At 44.1% G+C, this 19,338-nt stretch overlaps 1 protein-coding gene and 1 pseudogene across 3 annotated transcripts in view; one reads left to right on the plus strand and one right to left on the minus strand.

Moving 5' to 3' along the window:
• The first annotated feature begins 1,411 nt into the window (after positions 1 to 1,411).
• The window catches only part of LOC147637352 (c-Myc-binding protein), a 124,986-nt gene continuing 107,059 nt past the window's right edge, over positions 1,412 to 19,338 (plus strand). For 2 of the 3 annotated variants that reach the window (XR_015266028.1, XM_086799138.1), the window contains exon 1: positions 1,948 to 2,013. Coding sequence is in view for 2 of the 3 variants with exons in the window: in XM_086799138.1 (XP_086655264.1) it covers positions 1,963 to 2,013 (51 nt within the window). In the remaining variant the exon portion in view is untranslated. Of the gene's footprint in view, positions 1,579 to 1,947; positions 2,014 to 19,338 lie in introns of those variants that run through there. The other variant, XM_086799139.1, reaches the window with a different exon arrangement.
• The window catches only part of LOC147637353 (photosystem I reaction center subunit XI, chloroplastic-like), a 30,892-nt pseudogene continuing 24,049 nt past the window's right edge, over positions 12,496 to 19,338 (minus strand).

Raw genomic sequence — 19,338 nt, forward strand, 5'->3', positions numbered from 1 at the left:
GATTGGATAGGGCTAGCCTTGACCTAAGAATTTGGGCATGTGTGTGTGTGAATGAAAAGAAAAAGAGGAAAATGTCATATAAACTTTGCTTAAGAATCTAAATAGGAATACATAATCCAAAGACTATAGAAAATCAAACATTCAAGAAAAATAACAAAAAATAACAAAATAGGATTGAGAAGAGTTTGGGTTTCGAGACATTATGGGGGGATTGGATCTTGAGCAAATGGTCTTTCAATGAGATGAATAGTCTGGATTGCTTTTTAACATTATAGAGCTTGTGTCCTATGGGAAATATGCTCTAACAGGAATGCCATTGTGTTTATGAAGGTTATAAGCATTGGACCGCAAGAATCAGATTTGATGCATAAATGTGTGTGCTTGTGCTGGTCTGTTTGCAATGTGAATAAAATGAGGTGTACTGAGCTGGATGTGTTGTTACTAAAGTTGCAAAAGAACATCATTTGATCCCTATCCAAGGTTGGTGGAGCTTCAAACATACTAGGAGTAAGTGCCTATGCTGAATTGTATGATGCAGGTGAGGTGTTGGGATGGGAAGAGGAGACCACCTAAATTTGGACCAAAAACTCAAAGGTGGTACCGGACAACAAAGCAAGTTGATCACACTTTTGTTGCATTTGTAGAAAATCCAGTGGGAACCAGACCTACTGTCAAGATTTGGTCCAAGAGAGGGGGAATGCTGGAAAAATAGTCCCCTCGTGGTTGCACTACTGAAGCAATGATGTAGGCTTGTATCTTGCTGGGCTATCAGATTTCCTGAGAGCAGTCGTGTTTTTTGATGGAGGAGGAGAGATGGGATATTCTGTGTAAAATCCTAGGCTCTCTCATGTTATAAAGGGACACCTATGCTCGCTTGATGTGTTTGGTTGCTCGGGCTCTTGCCCCTTGAACACTCGAGTGACTCCTCCTCCTCGAGTGGTGGATCACCCGAGATAGGAGGATCCATACGAGACCCCTCCGCTGTTCCAGCACTCGACTCATCGCGGTGGTCATGGTGGGGGATGCCTAATTCGTGGCTCTTGCCCGATGGTACGTGGCCCTTGCCCGACCATGATAATTGGCTAATTGTTGGAAGGGGAAATCGGCTCCACCCACTTGAGTGGGTCTCGGGTGTGTACGAAAAAAAAAAGGAAAGATGGGATATTCTGTGTAAAATCCTAAATGAGGATAAAAATGATTTGTAAAGTTTAGTAGTTTATTGGTTAATTGGTTGTTCTCAAGTCTTTGTTTTTTTTGGACAGTTTCTGAGGTAATATATATAATAATTATTGACCCCCCCCAAAAAAAGCCTTAAGTCCTAGATAAGGGCTAAATTCATAGGGTTAGATGCGTTACATTAATTAGGCCTACATTTCGTAATTGTTCTCCAACTATGTTTATTTGCAAAGTGTCTCTGAGGCTTTTTAAAAAGCGTACGATGATCATGCTATATTTAATGAAAATTAAAATGAGGAAAATATAAAACGACCAGACTGATCTGCCGTTACAAAACCCACTCACGCGTTCTCGTCGCAGAGGTTGGCAATTCTTGTGCATCGCTCTGTTTTCTCCCTCATGGTACGTCTCCGTTTATCAAACTGTTTTCAATAATGTTGTTTAAAAAGGTGCAAATTACTCTCTAAAAATAAAAATCGTATAAATCGACGGATTAGCATCGTTGTTGTTTGTTCCCCTAAGAATTTGATTGCAGTTTCATCAGCATTTTTTGAGAAAATTTGTATTTCTCCCTTAAAAAAAGTAGAGGAGAAGCAAGGCGCTGACGGTAGATACAGTCTGGTATATTTATAGTTGGAACTTGTGGGTTATTTTTTGGCTATATTTTATATTTCTGTAAATCAACTGCTTCCATAAATTACCCAAACCTGTACCACTCTTCTTTTTAATGTGTTTGGAGTTGCCATTGTCAAATTCAAGATACTTTTGTTGCCCCAGCTAGTCACAATGGACACGGCCTTCCTCCCGGCAAGCAAGTTCACGGAAGATGATACTAAGGTGACTGCAGCTGGAACTCTCTCATAGAGGGTATTGATGCTTGGACTTAGTCATTAGCTAGGTTTCTAGAACTTTTTTCTATGTGGTCCCACATCAAGTAGCCCATGGTTAGAAGGTGAGGATGCCCATCCTCCCTCGTTAGTTTTGTAGCAGCTAGCTGCTTCTACTTATATAGGTGGCCAGAGCACAGCCACATCTGGCACTTGGGGATCTTCTGTCATTGAGGCATCCACACCCCCTATTGCAGATCAGTGACGGTGGGATGCTGGAGATGCACAAGCACATGCACTCATTGCCCTCTCGGTGAAGAGGAACATCATTCCTCATATCTGTTCTTGTGTCACGGCTAAGTTAGCGTTGGATGCCCTTGCAGCACTCTGGTAGGTGTGCAATGAAGCCATGTTGGCTACTTGAAAAAGCCGAGGGACTTGTTGCATCTGGATGAGGGTGACTCTATGGATGTATACCCGACGAAGTTGAAAGATCTTCATGAGCAACTTGCTAATATTGATGAGATCATACTGAACAACCACAACAATCCTCAATGCATTGCCGGACTCATATTAGGGCTTTGCTACCACTCTCAGGTTGCTCATGAAAGGCAATGCAAATGCCTTTTCTTTTGATGAGCTTGAGCAATCTAGGACAAATAGGTCTAGCATGAGGATTGGGGATCAGGCCTTTGTTGCCTAAGGCAAGGACAAAGGCAAAGTGGCCTTTGTTGCCTAAGGCAAGGGCAAAGGCAAAGTGTCTAGTGCCAGTGGCTATAAGCCAAAAGGTGGATTAATCTTTGCCTCTTCTGGCAAAGGCAAAGTGTCTAGTGCCAGTGGCTATAAGCCAAAAGGTGGATCAATCTTTGCCTCTTCTGGCAAAGATGCAGAAAAGAGTGACAACAAGAAGCCAAAGAAAAAGGGCGAATGCAACTACCGTTCACAAACCATGTCACTATATCAATGAATGCAAGAAGAGGCTTGCACCACTTGATGCACCTGTTGAGCATGTATGTGAGGGTTGCATATTGGGCAAAATGTATCGGACACCTTTCCCCAATGATGGTTCAATGAGGACTGCCCGAAAAATGCAGCTCATACATAGTGATGTATGTGTTCCAGTACGAACACCGCCTATTGGTCGTGGTTTACTAGAAGGGGACCCATAACGTTAGACCAACACGTCAAATATACTAGACAGAGCATTAAAACACAACGGAAGAACCATAAAACAATACAATAACACCGCATTGAGCTGGAACGACCAGCCCTTGTAGGAACTTCTTAATTCAGATAGAAGCTTTTATAGTAAACCAATGTGCGGGTGCATACAACACCGGATTTTCCAACAAAGCATCTGCAAATCTCTTGCCCAGATATCTATCCAATGCCAAGATAAAAACACAACACCAAAAGCCATCCAAAAACTGTCTCAAAAATAGTCCAATGAATTAGCTCATAAATAGTCCATAAAACAGCCTGATTTAGAGCCCAAAACAGCCCCAAACTCTGTGCCAAAACAGCCCCAAAACGGAGCTTCAAATCAGCCCCAATAGAGCTCTCAAAACTGTCCCAGATTCCTCCAAAAAAACAGCCCCAGAAGTGTGGCCAGAAGAGAGAGATCTGCTGCTGTACGGCCAGATCTATATGACCAACAAACAGTAGATGTATGGCTAATGCTGAGATAGAGATGCTGTACGGCCGGCGCTGAAAGAGAGGGAGAAGAGCTGCAGTCGGCTAGGAGATCCAAAAGAGAGAAAATGTTTTTTTTCCACTGCTGCCCGCCACCGCCTCCCCTCATGCACATCCTTCCTCTTGGTTATAAAGACGACCAAGCCATAATTAGCTGTGCTTTTCCCCTTTTTGCCAAAGGTGGCTGAACTTGCCCAAATATCAACTTTTGTGCTTTTCCTAGGCTTGTAGCCCAAGTTTGCACTAGGTGCCTCCTCTTGTCCACCTGTCCATGCCCAAAATAATAATATGTCCAGCCAGATTTTAATAATGTGTGAACACACTGACTTATAAACCTTACAAGTCACTTTGATGAATAAAATCCCATGCTGCTCATGTATTGTAGCCATCTTCTAGGCCAAACTTTGCCATTAAATGCTCTAGCTTTCTTCTGTGGAAATCCCGGTTCACACCTTGGTTCCTCTCGGTGTGTGAAACAGTGATCAAGACTGGTGAAGGGACCAAATGGTGACATGTCTTATAAAGCAGTTGTCCGCAACTGTATAAGCAAAATACCATTGAAACATTCTTCAAATAGAGCAGATGCACTGCCAATGTATAATATTTCATAATCCATGCGTTAAAGCCATAAATCTAGATCCACGATTTGAAGTCAAATACGGGCACAAGAGCCAACTGTATCCAGAAACAATCTTTATCCATATCTTGAGTCAACAACTCTGATAATAACGAGACACAGGCATAAGAGCCAACCGTGTCCCAAAATATTCATAAATCCATAAGCCGAGTCAACAACTCTGATATTAACCAGACACAAGCACAAGAGCCAACTTCGTCCCAAATATGCATGCCCAAGCCAAACATGCTTCACATGTCCATAAGGGTCACCAAGGCAACAACCCTTCCATGAAACCAAACATGCTCGCCAAGGTTTCCTCTTCCATGAGGCTTTGCTCACCAGGGTCAACAACCCTTCCATGAGTCTAGATATTAACTCACTAGAGTCACCAACTCTTGCATGAGTTCACAAGGTCACCAACCCGAAGTCACTCATTGGGGTCACCAACCCTTCTATGAGTTCATGAAATACTCACTGGACAGAGTCACCAACTCCTCTCATTAAACAGAGTCACCAACTCTTCTCACTGGACAGAGTCACCAACTCTTTCATGAGTTCATATTCTCACTCAACAGAGTCACCAACTCTTTCACGAGTGTAGAGAATCACTCACCAGAGTCACCAACTCTTCCATGAGTGTAGTTTGACATAAGATAAAAATAAATCACAGGCATAGAGATCCTCATTCTCCATAAACATGTTTGCAACAGATAGTTTTACAGGCATTTCGGCCGCCAAAAGGAAATCCATAGAAAAATCCTCGATCCATGAGATATCCCTAAATTCCAGAAATCCATTGCATCCCATAGAATAGGGAGCCAAAAACATACTCCATCCAAGCAAAAGGAGCCAAAGAGCTGTACATAAAGCCCAAGATTCACTGAGCCAATGATAACGATATCGATGCGTCAAACCATCATATATCATATATGTATAAATCCTTGAACAAAGATATGCCTGAAACTTTGTCCATAGTCCTTGGACATATCTGTGAGAAAAACTATATAAACCTGGCTTTTCAACCATAAATATTGTTTACCTAAAACAATTCAGGGCAAATAACACAAAATTCTCCTTGTACGGGCATACAAGGGTTAAGTGTCCAAAAATACTTGCAATAAACTGTGAAAAAGCATCAACTTTGCAAAAGTCAAAGTATACTTAGCTTTTTCTTTGCCAAGTTTGTCATGAAGCCAAAAGAAATTTCTCCTCAGCATACACATAAGATATCTAGAGAGAGAGAGTTGCATGTAGTTTGCTCAAAAACTTGATTTATAATCCATATGGAAAGAGTTGCTGAACATGGGCACATAAAGCCAACTCCATACCTAGAGGATAAAATCTGTGAATCCATAAATCCTTAGACCAAGTTGTCTACTGCTCCTGCTCATGATTGCTTCCATAGGCTCAATAGCAAAACTGTTGGTCAGTGTAGTCCCCACTTTTGATCTTTTCTCTTTCTCATTGTTGGAAGGAAGCCTCTGCTTTCGAGAAAGCCTAGGCTCTGATACCATATGAACTAGAAGGGGACCCGGAATGATAGACCAACACTTCAAATATACCGGACAGAGCATGAAAACATAGCGAAACAAGCATAAAACAATGTAATAACACTCCACTGAGCCTGAACGGCCGGGCCCTGTAGGAATTTCTTTATTTAGATAGAAGCTTTTACAATAAACCAACGTGCGAGTACCCACAACACCATATTTTCCAACAAAGCATCTGCAAATCTCTTGCCCATATATCTATCCAGTGCCAAGATAAAAACACAGCACCAAAAGCCATCCGAAAACCGTCTCAAAAACAGTCCCATGAATCATCTCATAAACAGTCCATAAAACAGCCCGGTACAGAGCCAAAAACAGCCCCAAACTCCGCGCCAAAACAGCCCCAAAACAGAGCTTCAAATCAGCCCGAATAGAGCTCTCAAAATTGTCCCAGATTCCTCTAAAAAAATAGCCCTAGAAGTTTAGCTAGAAGAGAGAGATCTGCTGTTGTACGACCAGATGAGAGAGAGAGAGAGATCTACTGCTGTACGGCCAGATCTGTACGACTAGCAAACAGTAGATGTACGGTGAGCGCTAAGATAGAGATGCTGTATGGCCAGTGCTGAAAGAGAGGAAGAAGAGCTACAGTTGGCTAGGAGTTGCAAAAGAGAGAGAACGTTTTTTTCCACTGCTGCCCGCCACCTCCTCCCCTCATGCGCATCCTTCCTCTTGCTTATAAAGGAGTCGACCAGGCCATAATTAGCTGTGCTTTTTCCCTTTTTGCCAAAAGTGGCTGAACTTGCCCAAAATATCAACTTTTGTGCTTTTCCCAGGCTTGTAGCCCAAGTTTGCTCTAGGCGCCTCCTTTTGTCCACTTGTCCATGCCTAAAATAATAATATGTCTAGCCAGATTTTAATAATTTATGAACACACTGACTTATAAACCTAATGAATAAAATCCCATGCTGCTCATGTACTGTAGCCGTCTTTTAGGCCAAACTTTGCCAGTAAAGGCTCCAGCTTTCTTCTGTGGAAAATCCCAGTTCACACCTTGGTTCCTCTCAGTGTGTGAAACACTGATCAAGACTTGTGAAGGGACCAAATGGTGATAGTGGTTACCTCTATTTTGTCACATTCATTGATGACCTTTCTAGATCTAGGTGGGTCTATGCTGAAGCAAAATCAGGGGTGTTTGTGTTTAGGCACTTTCATCATATGGATGAAAATGTGTCAGGATGCAAAGAGCAAACTTTACATTCAGATAGAAGGGGGGAGTACATGTCCAAAGAATTCAATACATACTTGTTTGAAAGGGGCACGCAGCACCAATGTACAAGCGATATACATCTCAACATAATGGTGTGTTGGAAAGAAAGAATAGATCATTCATGGAGATGGCATGATGTATGGTTAAAGGCCAAAGTTTGCCTCACAGGTTCTGAAGCTGGTATATGTGCAACGTATGTAACTTAACAAGTATCCAACAAAAGCCCTATAGATTATCACTCCTTATGAAGCATGGCATGAGAGAAAGCCATTAGTGGCTCCTATGTCTACCTTTGGTTGCTTGGCTTATGCTCTTGTGCTTGAGTGGTACCGTTCTAAGCTTAATGACAAGGCAATGAAGTGCATTTTTGTGGCTATTGTTCGGAGAGTAAAGGGTATCGTCTCTACCTCCCTTGTTTCTCTACTGACGATAAGCCAAATGCAAGACCTCTGAAGACCAAGTGTTGGGCTGAAGTGTGCACTGCTGTAGAAACACCAAAGATGTCCAATCTCGAGCCTATGCACTCTTCCCAATGGTATGAGGGAGGGATGCGAAGCTAGGGCTGAGAGAGGGGCTGTTTGGGACTGTTCTAGACTGTATATGAATGCTGTAAATGAATGAGAATACTGCATTTTACCTTCACCAAGTGGCTGGAGCAAAACGATGAATGAATGAATGCTGAAAACTGCATGGATGCAAAAAACGCAAGGTTTACTGATGGCTGAATGCTGAGGACTGATGCGTTTGCTGATGGAGGGTTGAATGCACAAGCATTGATGCTCCTCTTGCTGAAGGATGATACGCTTCTCCAAAACACATGGATTTGAGGTGGATGCAAGGCTGAATGGGATGCGCCTGAATGCTCCTTGGCTGAATTATGAGATGAATGAGAGAATGGGTCAAGCCCTCCTATTTATACTACTAATGTTGCTAGTTGGTTGGCACTAGATTCTGACCGACTGCTATATAAACATCAAATGCTGAAAATGATGGGAAAAATACCAAAAAAATCCTAGATAAATCTTGGGTGCTATCTGAGGTTCCTGCAATGGTTTAGATGCTATGCATGAATGCTGTGCAATATGCAGGATGCTTTCTGATTCCAACCCTAAGGTTTCTACTGACTGTATATGCATGAATGCGTCTCTTTAAGTGGGTTAAGGGACTTAGATTGATTGACTGACTGACTATGGCTGAGAATGACCTACGTAGCTCGTGCCCGATGAAGGGAGCTAAAGAAGCTCAGCTAAAACAGTTAGGGTTTCATGTGGGAGACACACACAGAGAAGAAGAGAGAGAGAGAGAGAGAGAGAGAGAGAGAGATGTGGGGATAAGTCAACTCACAAAAGTAGGAGTGTGTGACTCCCCTATCACGATTTTCCGGCAATCAACATATCATCAACATACAAGATGAGGATCAATAGACTGCTATCCAAAGCTTTCTTGGTGTATAAGCAGTGATCTATGTCACTCCTCCTGAAATCCTGGGATTTCATGAATGTATCAAATTTATGATACCATTCCCTTGGTGCCTGTTTGAGCCCATAAAGACTCTTTTTCAGCTTGCATACAAGCTTCTCCTTTCCATTCACTGCATAATCCTCTGGCTGTTGCATATATATCTCCTCATGGAGTTCACCGTGAAGAAAAGCAGTCTTCACATCCATCTGAATCAAATCCAGATCATCATGAGCAACCAAAGCTAATACAGCTCTAAGTGTGGTCATTTTGACCACTGGAGAGAAGATCTCATCAAAGTCCACACCATATTCCTGCTTGAAGCCCTTAGCCACTAACCTGGCTTTGTATCTTGGCTTTGCATCAGGTGCAACTTTGAGCCTGTAAACCCACTTGCATGGCAAAACCTTCTTGCCTGTAGGCAAATGCACCAACTTCCATGTTCGGCCATCATTTGCAGGTTGCTGTCTAGCCTGCATATCACCTATTGGTGGCTCTTGTTCCATGCCATAAGGTTGAAAGATCATGCCCGGTATCTCCTCTAACTGTGGGATATTTATAGGGATATTTTCTGCCATCTCTGGCTGTCCATTTGGACCATTTTCAGCACCATTTAAGGGCTGGTTTTGTTGCTGTAATGGCTGATTTACAGCCCTTGGTTGTTGTCCATGATGTCCATCATCATCAAAGATGACTCTGCCAGGCTCCTGTTGCCTTGCAGGCTCCTTATACATGCATGTTTCATCAAAAATGACATCATTGCTGCGTATAATCTTTCTATTCACTGGATCCCAAAGTCTATACCCATTTCACCTCTGTCACCATATCCTAGGAATATGCATTTGTGAGACTTAGGATGAAGTTTGGTACGTATTTCCCTGCGTATGTGCACGTACGCAACGCAACCAAACACTCTCAAGTGCTTGTAGGACGGAGGCTTCCCTGTCCATACTTCCTCTGGCACTTTCCCACCAAGCCTCGTGTTAGGTGACCTGTTTATAAGATGAACGCCGGCTGTCATAACAGCTTCAGCCCAAAAACCATGAGGTAACGCAGCATGTGACAACATAGAACGGACCACCTCCTGAATGGTCCTGTTCATCCTCTTTGTTGTCCCGTTTTGTGGAGGATCATAAGGAGCAGAGAGTTCCCTCTTGATGCCTTTAGCATTACAAAAGTCCTGAAACTGTTTGGACATATACTCTCCACCATTGTGGGAACGCAAAGCCTTCAGTGTTTTGCCAGTTTGATTCTCAACATGAGCAACAAACTTTTCAAACACTGAGAATGTATCACTCTTCAAACGAAGAGGATAAACCCACACCTTGCGTGTGGCATCATCAATAAAAGGCAGCCCCTCCCAAAGAAAGCTGAGGCATCTCACATACATCTGTATGCACAAGCTCTAACTGAGTATCTTTTTGTCCAAGAGCTTTCTTGTGGGGGCATTGGAGTTGCCTGCCATATATACAATGCTCACAAAACTGAAAACTTGAGAACTTTAGAGAAGGCAAGTAACCAAAACGAGACAATTGCTCCATTCCTTTGACACTCATGTGTCCCAACCGGCTATGCCACATAGAGATTTCCGGCAGCTCGGTTGCATTTACATTAGCATGGTGACAAACACCAGCATGCATGAAGTAAAGAGTGTCCACCTTAGAGTCTCTGGCAACAACCAGTGAGCCCTTACTAATCTTCCACTTTCCACTACTAAATGTGGTAACATAACCAACATCATCAAGCTGTTCAGTAAAAAACAGGTTCTTCTTGATCTCAGGCCAATGCTTGACATCATGGAGCATAAGCTGTGAGCCATCTGAAAACACAAGCCTCACATCACCTCTGCCAAGAATCTGGCATGCATGGTTGTCACCCAAATAAACTACTCCTTCATTGCCAGTAGTATACCTGACAAACAAGTCTCTGCAACCTGTGACATGAAAGGAGGCACCTGAATCGATGATCCACGAGTGCATACCATGACCATCTCCTGCATGGAGTGAATGGGCATCAAGTGAAGACATGAATAGGACTTCATCCTCACTGTCACCTGCATGTGACACATTGACTTCTTCAATCTTGACTCCACTTTTGCCCTTTGGCTTTGCATCTTTGGCTTCATCTTTGTCTTTGTCTTTGCCTTTGCCCTTTTCCTTTTGATCATTCTTCCATTTGTAGCATTGCTTTTTGAAATGTCCCTTCTTGCCACAATAATGGCATTCCAAGTCCTTTTTGGAGCGGGACTTGCTCCTTTCCCGTTCTTGGCTTTTACCCCTTTGCTGGGATCTCCCACGTGCATTCATTGCATTGGACTTTCCAACAGAGTTGTTCTTCCTGTTCATCTCCTCTTGAAGGAGAGCACCCTCCACATCTGCATATGACAGCATAGCATTTGAATTGCTAGTGGCTGTCTTGAATGTGTCCCAACTCTCTGGCAAAGTGCATAAGAGAAAGGTGGCTTTGAACTCATCGTCCATTGCCAACTTTTGATTGATGACCTGGGTGACAACACCATTAAACTCATTTAGATGGGCTGTCATAGACGCCCCTTCCTTCATTTGAAGACCTATGAGTTTCTTCAACCAATACACTTTGCTTGAGGCACTTTGCTGGGCATACAAGTCCTGCATCTTTGCCACATTCCCCAAGCTGTCTTCTCTTCATGTATGCTGAAAAGTAAAGAGTCTGACACAGACAACATGATGGTGGATCTTGCCAGCTCATCCATATCTTCCCATTCTTCAGCAGTAAGAGAAGCGGGCATTACACCCCTTTCTTTGATGGGCTTGTGCTGCTTCTTCTGGAGCAACACATTATAGCACTGGGTTTGCCAAATGTCATAATTATGTGAGCCTTCAAGCTTCTTGATGTGAAGCAATGAAGAGCTCTCACCTGTGGTTGCCATAGCAATATGCAACCTTTGACACAGTCAATGCCTGACTCCCTGCAAGATGTGCAAACACTGCACTAAAGCACACAGAGTGTTCACAGTTGTTCTCCCAAAGTTTATCTCCCACTGCGGAAGCACGAATGCAACTCTCCTCCCACTGAATGTGATAAAATCACCAAAATCTGGTTGCTGCAGATTTATGACAGCACCTTAGATGTGCTCTGTTCCCCTTCCGAAATACTGTACAACAGTACTAAGTGCTCACCAAATATGTACCAAATCTGTACCGGCAAGTACAACAGCTGTAAATGAGCCTTTTCCTCACTCAAATCAATGTACAGCCATGCCAAAACTTGTGCAAAGTTGTACCAAATCTGTACCAACAAGTACTGTAGCAATAAATGCTCTCTTGGCTGTCCAAATGAGTGAAAATCAGACCTTGACAGTCCTCACCACTGCATACAACAGTCCCGGACAGAAATTGGGCAAAAGCCCCTTGAGACTGCAAGTGGATTACTGAGGGTTCAAGGCATAAAAGTCTTCCCTGCTGCTTTGCCAAGCTCAACAAGCACAAAATCTTGAAAAGCCCTTTGATTCAAGATCAATTTCTGATCATGAATGGTACATTAATGCACATGAAGGCATCCAGAGTCTTCACAATGCTTCCCCCTGGCCACATATACATCCAATACATAAAAGCCCCTTGATTTAATGGCACATTGAGTGCTTGACAGGCATCAACACATTGCCCAAAGCATCAAATGCCAGTGCCTGCATGCAAATCAACCCAATTGGTACAAAAGCCCTTTGATTTGCACTCCAATTTCCTGCAATTTAGCCCCGAATGTGAGATTGCTCACATCATACAGCATGTATGAATGCCCAATGGCACAATTACATCAAAAGCCCCAAATGTTAACACCCAATTTCTTGCCAATTGACCCGGAATGTGACCAATGTCAACCAATGTTGCCAATTGTGCTCAAATCTGAGCCATTAGGACCTGTACCTGCCCAATTGATGATAATGGACATGCAAATCCCAAAATTGAAGCAAATACCTCTGAAATTTTTGATTTTTTGTTGCAGAAAAGGGTTTACTTCACGAAGTAGGGGAGGTCCAGGACGTAGAGGAGAAAATACGCCCATGCAACGCCTGAGAGGCCACCGAAGAAGAATCCTCCGGCGAAGCTCGCCCACCCTTCCGCAGTCTGCAGCTTGTCAGCCTCCTTCTTCCGCCCCGTCAGAGTAAGCAACGGCGCAATGGATGGCGCTCCCTCCTTAAACTGCGCCACACTGTAGATTGTCAAACACACGGACAAGATCACAAGGAACCGGCGACGCCTGCAACCTCCGTGTTGCGCTGAGGACCGGTCTTCACGAATGGGCCAACCAACAAAAAGCCGTGGGCAAGGCCAACCTCCATCCCTCTAAGGAGAGGGCTCACGGCGGTCCTGTATGCAGGCAAGTTGGACAAATACCACGCAATCAATGGGCTCGACGTGATTGGCATCTCTAGCCCACTGACGAAGGGGTCTCCATTTAGAGGCTCGATCACTTGGTACTTCTCCTGAGCGCGGATAGCAATTGGCCTGGCAGCGATCTTCTTGGGCAGAGCCGCTCCGAGACCTGTGCCAAAGAAAGCGCTGTTGAGGGGACGGCTAGCTCTAATACCTGTTGAAGGGAGCTAAAGAAGCTCAGCTGAAACAGTTAGGGTTTCATGTGGGAGACACACATAGAGAAGAAGGGAGAGAGAGAGAGAGAGAGAGAGAGAGAGAGAGATGTGGGGATAAGTCAACTCACAAAAGTATGAGTGTGTGACTCCCCTATCACACATGTATATTGGCTCTAGTACACATAGTGCACTTAGTACATTAAAAGTACTAAGTGTACTATGTACTATAAAACTTATGGGCTTGTACACACTATAAGGGTGGGCATAATGCCTTTACCTCAACACCTGACTTATCCTGGACTGAGGATATACAATGGGGTCATGGCGTACGACAAATATCATCCTACTGGGTTCTAATAATGTATAACTATTGCACTGCTGATAATGAGCTAGTTTGTCACCATGCACTACAATGCAGAGTGCATGTGACATTCCCTTCTGCGTAGCTTGGCGGCAGGTTCATGGCTTCCAAGTAGTCCGCCAACAACTGGGGGTACTCTTGAAAGAACTCCTCGTCTAGCCATACGGCTTCGTGGGTACCTCGATGTCGGAACTTCATATAGAACTGATGTATCTGTCGACCGGAACCATGCTTCCAACGATGAAGAAGGATCTGCCCGGGCTCGATGACTTCTGCTTTGTCTACCACGTCTGGTTGTTGTTCATCTGAAACATCAAACACTTCTGGACCAACATATGGTTTTAACCAAGAAACATGGAAAACATCATGCATTGTCCAACTGGTAGGCAACTTTAACTTCATGGAGACATCACTTAACTTCTTAACTATTGGAAAAGGGCTAAAACTACGGAATGAAAGCTTGGGACAACGTTTGCTCACTTGTTTCAATCTTTGTTTCATGATACGCAAATAGATCTCGTCTAGACTTATTCGCCTGTCTGCTATATGCTTCCTGTGCTTTGGTCAAACGGTCCTTGACTGACTCAATGATCTCGGAAAATGCTTCCGTGGTTTTATTAGCCTCTAAAGATAGAGACACCAATCTCGTCAAAAGAGAAGAGAAACAGCGACCAAAGGTTGCTTCATATGGAGTCCGTCCGACATTGGATGAATGAGTGTCGTTCAAGATAGCTTGGATCAATGGAAGATAATGTTCCCATTTGGAGTGCTGGTCATGACAGTATGACTCGAGAATATCATAGGCCAACTGGTTATAAATTTTTGTTTGGCCATCTGTCTGCGGATGGAATGTACTAGACAACTGCAACTTAGTTTCGAAGTTTTCAAATAATGCCCTCGAGAAATGGGAGGTAAACTTGGAATCTCTATCTGTTGTAATGGTGCTAGGCAAACCACAAATTGGGTACCAATGCTTGAGAAACAGACGGGCTACGTCCTCGGCTGTGGCCGTCTGCTTGCATGGGATGAGCATGCAGAATTTACTAAAGCGATCCACAATGGTGAAACACTGAGTGTTACAGGATCCGGTGGATGCTAGTAGAGGCCCTACAAAGTCCATAGATATGTCGATGAAAGGTCCGTCGGGGATAGGCAAAGGTTGAAGTAAACCAATCTTCTTTGTATGTGGAACCTTTACTTTTTGTCAAATCTTATAGGCTTGTACATGTGCATAGACATCACGCCTCATCTTTGGCCAATAAAAGGACCGTTCTAATTTTTCGAGGGTACTGTTGATACCCCTATGTCCTCCAACTAAGGAGTCATGGGTATCATGGAGAAGAGCGGAACGCTTTTCCTGAATGACACAGAGGCGGTTCTTGAAGAACAACCAACCGTTCTGGATGGAATAATGGCCTAGCTCAGATTGAGGGCCAAACTGTACTGAGTACCAAACTTAGGGGAGTCAACATATTGGTCTTTCATACTATCTAAGTCCTTCCTCGTGATTTCGAGAATGATAGATTCTTGGACTGCCTGGATGCTGGCCTCTTGACTAAGAGCATCTGCTCTACTGGGTTATGCTTACCAGGGATATATTCAATCATTCCTCAAAACTGTTTGAAGAGTTGACTCCACCTGGCGTGTCGATCACTCCACTGGGCACTTGGCATAGTTTGAAGCCACTTAAGTGCGTGGTGGTCTGTTTCACTGTGAAAACCTGTCCATAAAGAAAAGGCTTCCAATGTTTGAGCGTTGTGATCACACCCAAAAGCTCTTTGTCATATACCGAATAATTCTTTTCAGCGACATCCAACTTTCTACTGTAATATGCCACGGGTCTATTGTCTTGCTGGAGAACTGTACCTATGGCTACATTGCTTGCATCTGTAATGACCTCGAAAGATTCATCTCAAGATGCTAACTTTAATACAGGCGCTTCTGAGGCAGCTTTCTGGAGTGCACGAAATGCATCAAGTGCCTTGCCTGTAATTGACACTTTCTGCTTGCGAGTCTTCACCCCCTTGAGCAAGTCGGTAAGAGATGCTGCAAGGTTGGAAAACTGATGGACATGGGTACTATAGACCTGACAAAGACCTACAAATGAGCGGATTTCTTGGGCGGTCTTAGGAATGTCCCAATCTCAGATTTCTTGAACCTTTGCAATCTTGCTAAAGCTATACAAAACTAGATAGATGCTACGTATGAGTATTTTACATAGCAGGCTATAATGAGTGTAATAAGATGGCCTTAACACGTTTAAAGATTATCAAGACATAGTTGGAAGAATCTCTAATCCCATCGGAACCAATGATATAGCCCAAATATTGAACTTCCTTAACACCAAAGACAGACTTTTTGGCATTTATGTAGAGCTGATTATCTCGCAAAAGTTGCAAGACTTTCTCCACATCTCTCTCATGCTGCTCCGTAGTGGCTGAGAAGACTAGTATGTCATCAAGGAATATGAAAATTCCCAATGTGGACTGCGAAAATCCTAGACATCATCTTATTGAAGGTTGCGGGTGCATTTGTAAGCCCAAAAGGCATGACTACGAACTCATAATGACCACGCTCTGTCCAGAAAGCTATTTTTGGAATGTCAGCTTAAAAAATGCGGACATGATGGTAACCACTCTTGCGGTCGATCTTAGTGAAAAACTTAGCACCGTCTAAACGCTCCAAATTGTACTCCATCCTTGGTATTCTTGATGGTGAGTTTGTTTAATGCCCTGTAATCTACACAAAGGTGTGTAGACTTGTCTTTCTTTTGGACAAATAGGATAGGTGCAGCAAATGGTGAGGAAGAAGGCCGAATAAATCCGGCTCGGAGAAGCTCAGATAACTGCTTTTCTAACTCGCCCTCTAAAGTCTTGGAAAGACGATAGGGAAACCTACTAGGAGGATCCGATCCAGGGACCAAATCAATGTGATGGTCCTCCGAACGAGAGGGTGGGAGATCGTCCCTAAGCATAATGTCCTGATGTCTCGACAAGAGGTCTGCTAACTAAGGGGCTGAAGATGAAATGGATGCTACCAATGAGGTAGAGGCTGTTTGAGCACGAACATAAAGTAGTGCTCCTTTTGCTCCCTTGTGGATAGCTCGTCTGGCTTGGAGATGCAAATCAATGGGATGCCAAGAATGCTTCTATCCCCACGAATCATGATAGGCTCAGGAAAACCTTTACAGATAGTAAAAGTGTCCTGTCCCCAATCGGGAATAGGCTCATACTGACGAAACCACTGAATTCCTAAGATCATGTCAGACCCCAATAGAGGTGAGACGATGAAATCTCATTGAAATGAGGCCTTTTGAAATTCAAAGGCAAATTGCTGTGCCTTCTGGGAAATGTGGGTGCGAAGACTAGGTGTAAACCCGTCCACATCTAGATGATATGGGACTAATGTGCAATTCAATTTATTAGCCAACTGGGGAGAGATGGCGTCTTCAGAACTACCCATATCGAAAAGGACTACAAACTGTCAGCCCTTGGCAGAGCCATAAGCTCGGATGAGGCTCTTTTGTGCAGCATCGCTCTCACCCTCCTGCTTAGCATCGTCATCAAATACCATTCATGGCATAGGATGCATAGAAGGTAAAAGTTGAACCGCATTGGTGGTAGTAGGCAGGGCTGGAGGAGCTGGGGAGGCTGTGGCAACTGTGGCAAAAGGGGCTTTAGCGGCTTGTTCCGCTTGCCATTTGTGGCAATCCTTCTTATCATGCCCTATGATGTGACAGAAAAAACATCTATTTTCTGTCTGATACTGCTTTTGCTCCTCTAGAGGAAGATAACCTCCAGTAATGCCTGCTTTAGCCTTTTCATCGGGGGTTTTCTTGGGCTTGGATTCTTTATCTATCTTATCTCCTGAACTGGAGCTATTACTGCCGTCCTTCTTAGCATCTTTAGAAGATGCGTTACCTTTCCCTGGCTGTGCACTGGATTGCTGCTGCGGGGGTTTGGTACCGGACTGAGAGGACTGCTTGGGCTTGCCTTTGTTCATCTTCATTTCTTCATTCTAAGCGAGAGTCAAAGCCCGGTCATATGTACTGGGTTCAAAGTTACGAACTGTGAACCGAATGTTAGGATCCAATCCACGAATGAATTGCTCCATCTTGGCCTGCACAGATAACCCTAACTGCTGTGCTAAAGTAATAACCTTTGCGGAAAACTGAAGCATTGGGGATCCGTTCTGTCTGAGTCCATAGAACTCATGTGCCAGACCGGTCATGTACTGGGGCGGGAGGAATCTGGTCTTCAGGTCATGGATAAAGGTATCCCAGCTAAGAGCTGTGACACCTGTGGTCTGGTCTGTATAAAGATTAGACCAATGCTGCCACCAAGTGACTGCCTCACTAGTGAGATGGGGAGCTGCTACGTGGACTCTATCCTGAGGATCTGTGATCCTAGCTAATGGAAAATGAGCAGTAAATTGATGAATAAATTGATTTACTGCTAAATGATCACACTTACCATCATACTTATTGAAATTAGGTTGACTTCGAATGACGGTAGTTGATGTTGCGGACTAGTGGCTGGTGGCACTGGAGGCTGGGGATGCTAAAGAGAGGTGCTGGTATCTAAGATGGATGGCCTCCTTTTCCCTTTGGTGCTTGAGTAACATACGTTCTTGATCGAGCTCTCGTTGGTGCTCACGAGCGGCGAGTTCAGCTTGACGCCGGTCTTCGGCGATCCTGCGTTGGCCTTCCTCATAGTCCCATCTTTCTGCTTTTTCTTGTTGCTTTCGAGCTTCTGCTTCTGCTTTTCCTTCTCTCCTTCGGGCCTCATCCTCTCTCCTTTGTTGTTCCATCTAAAAGAAGAGGGAGATGTAGTTGGGTGCTGTTGGAGGTGGAGGAGGACGTGCTGCTGCTGCCTCCAAGAGTTGGAGACGCTCCATGAGTAGCTGGTTCTGAGCTCTAAGAAGAGCTATGGTGTCTGCGGTAGACGGAAGAGCAAGGTCTCCTTCGGGGGAGACGTCTTCCCGTTGATGAGTACTCTATGGCATCCAGTTCCACTTGCATGGCTTTCCTCCAAGTATCCTGTGCAAGGGCTTCCTTAACGGAAGTGGGCTCTTAGTCCCGCATGATACGAGACATCAAGGCATAGTTTACTTGTAAGAGTTCCGCTGAACAACTTTTGTCCCGAACTCTCTGCGATCTTCGAGGTCCGTCCTCTATGGTCCATTCGAAGGGAAGCTCTGTAACACCCGACTCCCGAAGGGTGTCTACCTGTAACTCGCGGCGGGTGCCCGGGGGACTAGGGCCTTTGACACACTTGTTGATACCATCAATGCATATTAAAACTTTAAAACATGGCCACAGCCTTAACACATATCCATCATCACTTTGCATAAAACATAAAGCTAGACAAAACATCCACAAATGCTGAAAATGGAGCTTGCACATGTGACACCACATAGAGGCCGGAATGGGCCGACGCCCCCCCTTTGGAGTATTTTATTACCCAAAGAGAATAATATCATGTACAAGCTTTGAAGGCCTTACTCTCCCCACGGGAGATGCTGGATTATCCATATACAAATGCCATAACACAGCCCAACACGAGGCAACCAAGCCGGAACATAGGCTGTAGCAATGTCGAGCCAATAATATAATCCATATACGTCCGTGTGGGTACTGATTCTTTCCCAAAAACCACGGGTCTTCATGCAATAGAGCTGGTACAGCAAGTACAACTCTCCATTCAGCCGGTATAGCAGGTACAATGGTTGGTACAGCTGGTACAGTGGCTGGTACAGCAGGTACAATGGTTGGTACAATCGGTACGGTGGTTGGTATAGCAAGTACAAATGCTGGTATAGCATGATAGCGATTGGTACAGCAGGTACATTGGCTGGTACAGCAAGTATAGAAGCTGGTACA

The sequence above is a fragment of the Cibotium barometz genome, chromosome 6, assembly GCF_041138505.1.
Source record: "Cibotium barometz isolate CiBa-2024 chromosome 6, ASM4113850v1, whole genome shotgun sequence".
Classification (NCBI taxonomy): Eukaryota; Viridiplantae; Streptophyta; class Polypodiopsida; order Cyatheales; family Cibotiaceae; genus Cibotium; species Cibotium barometz.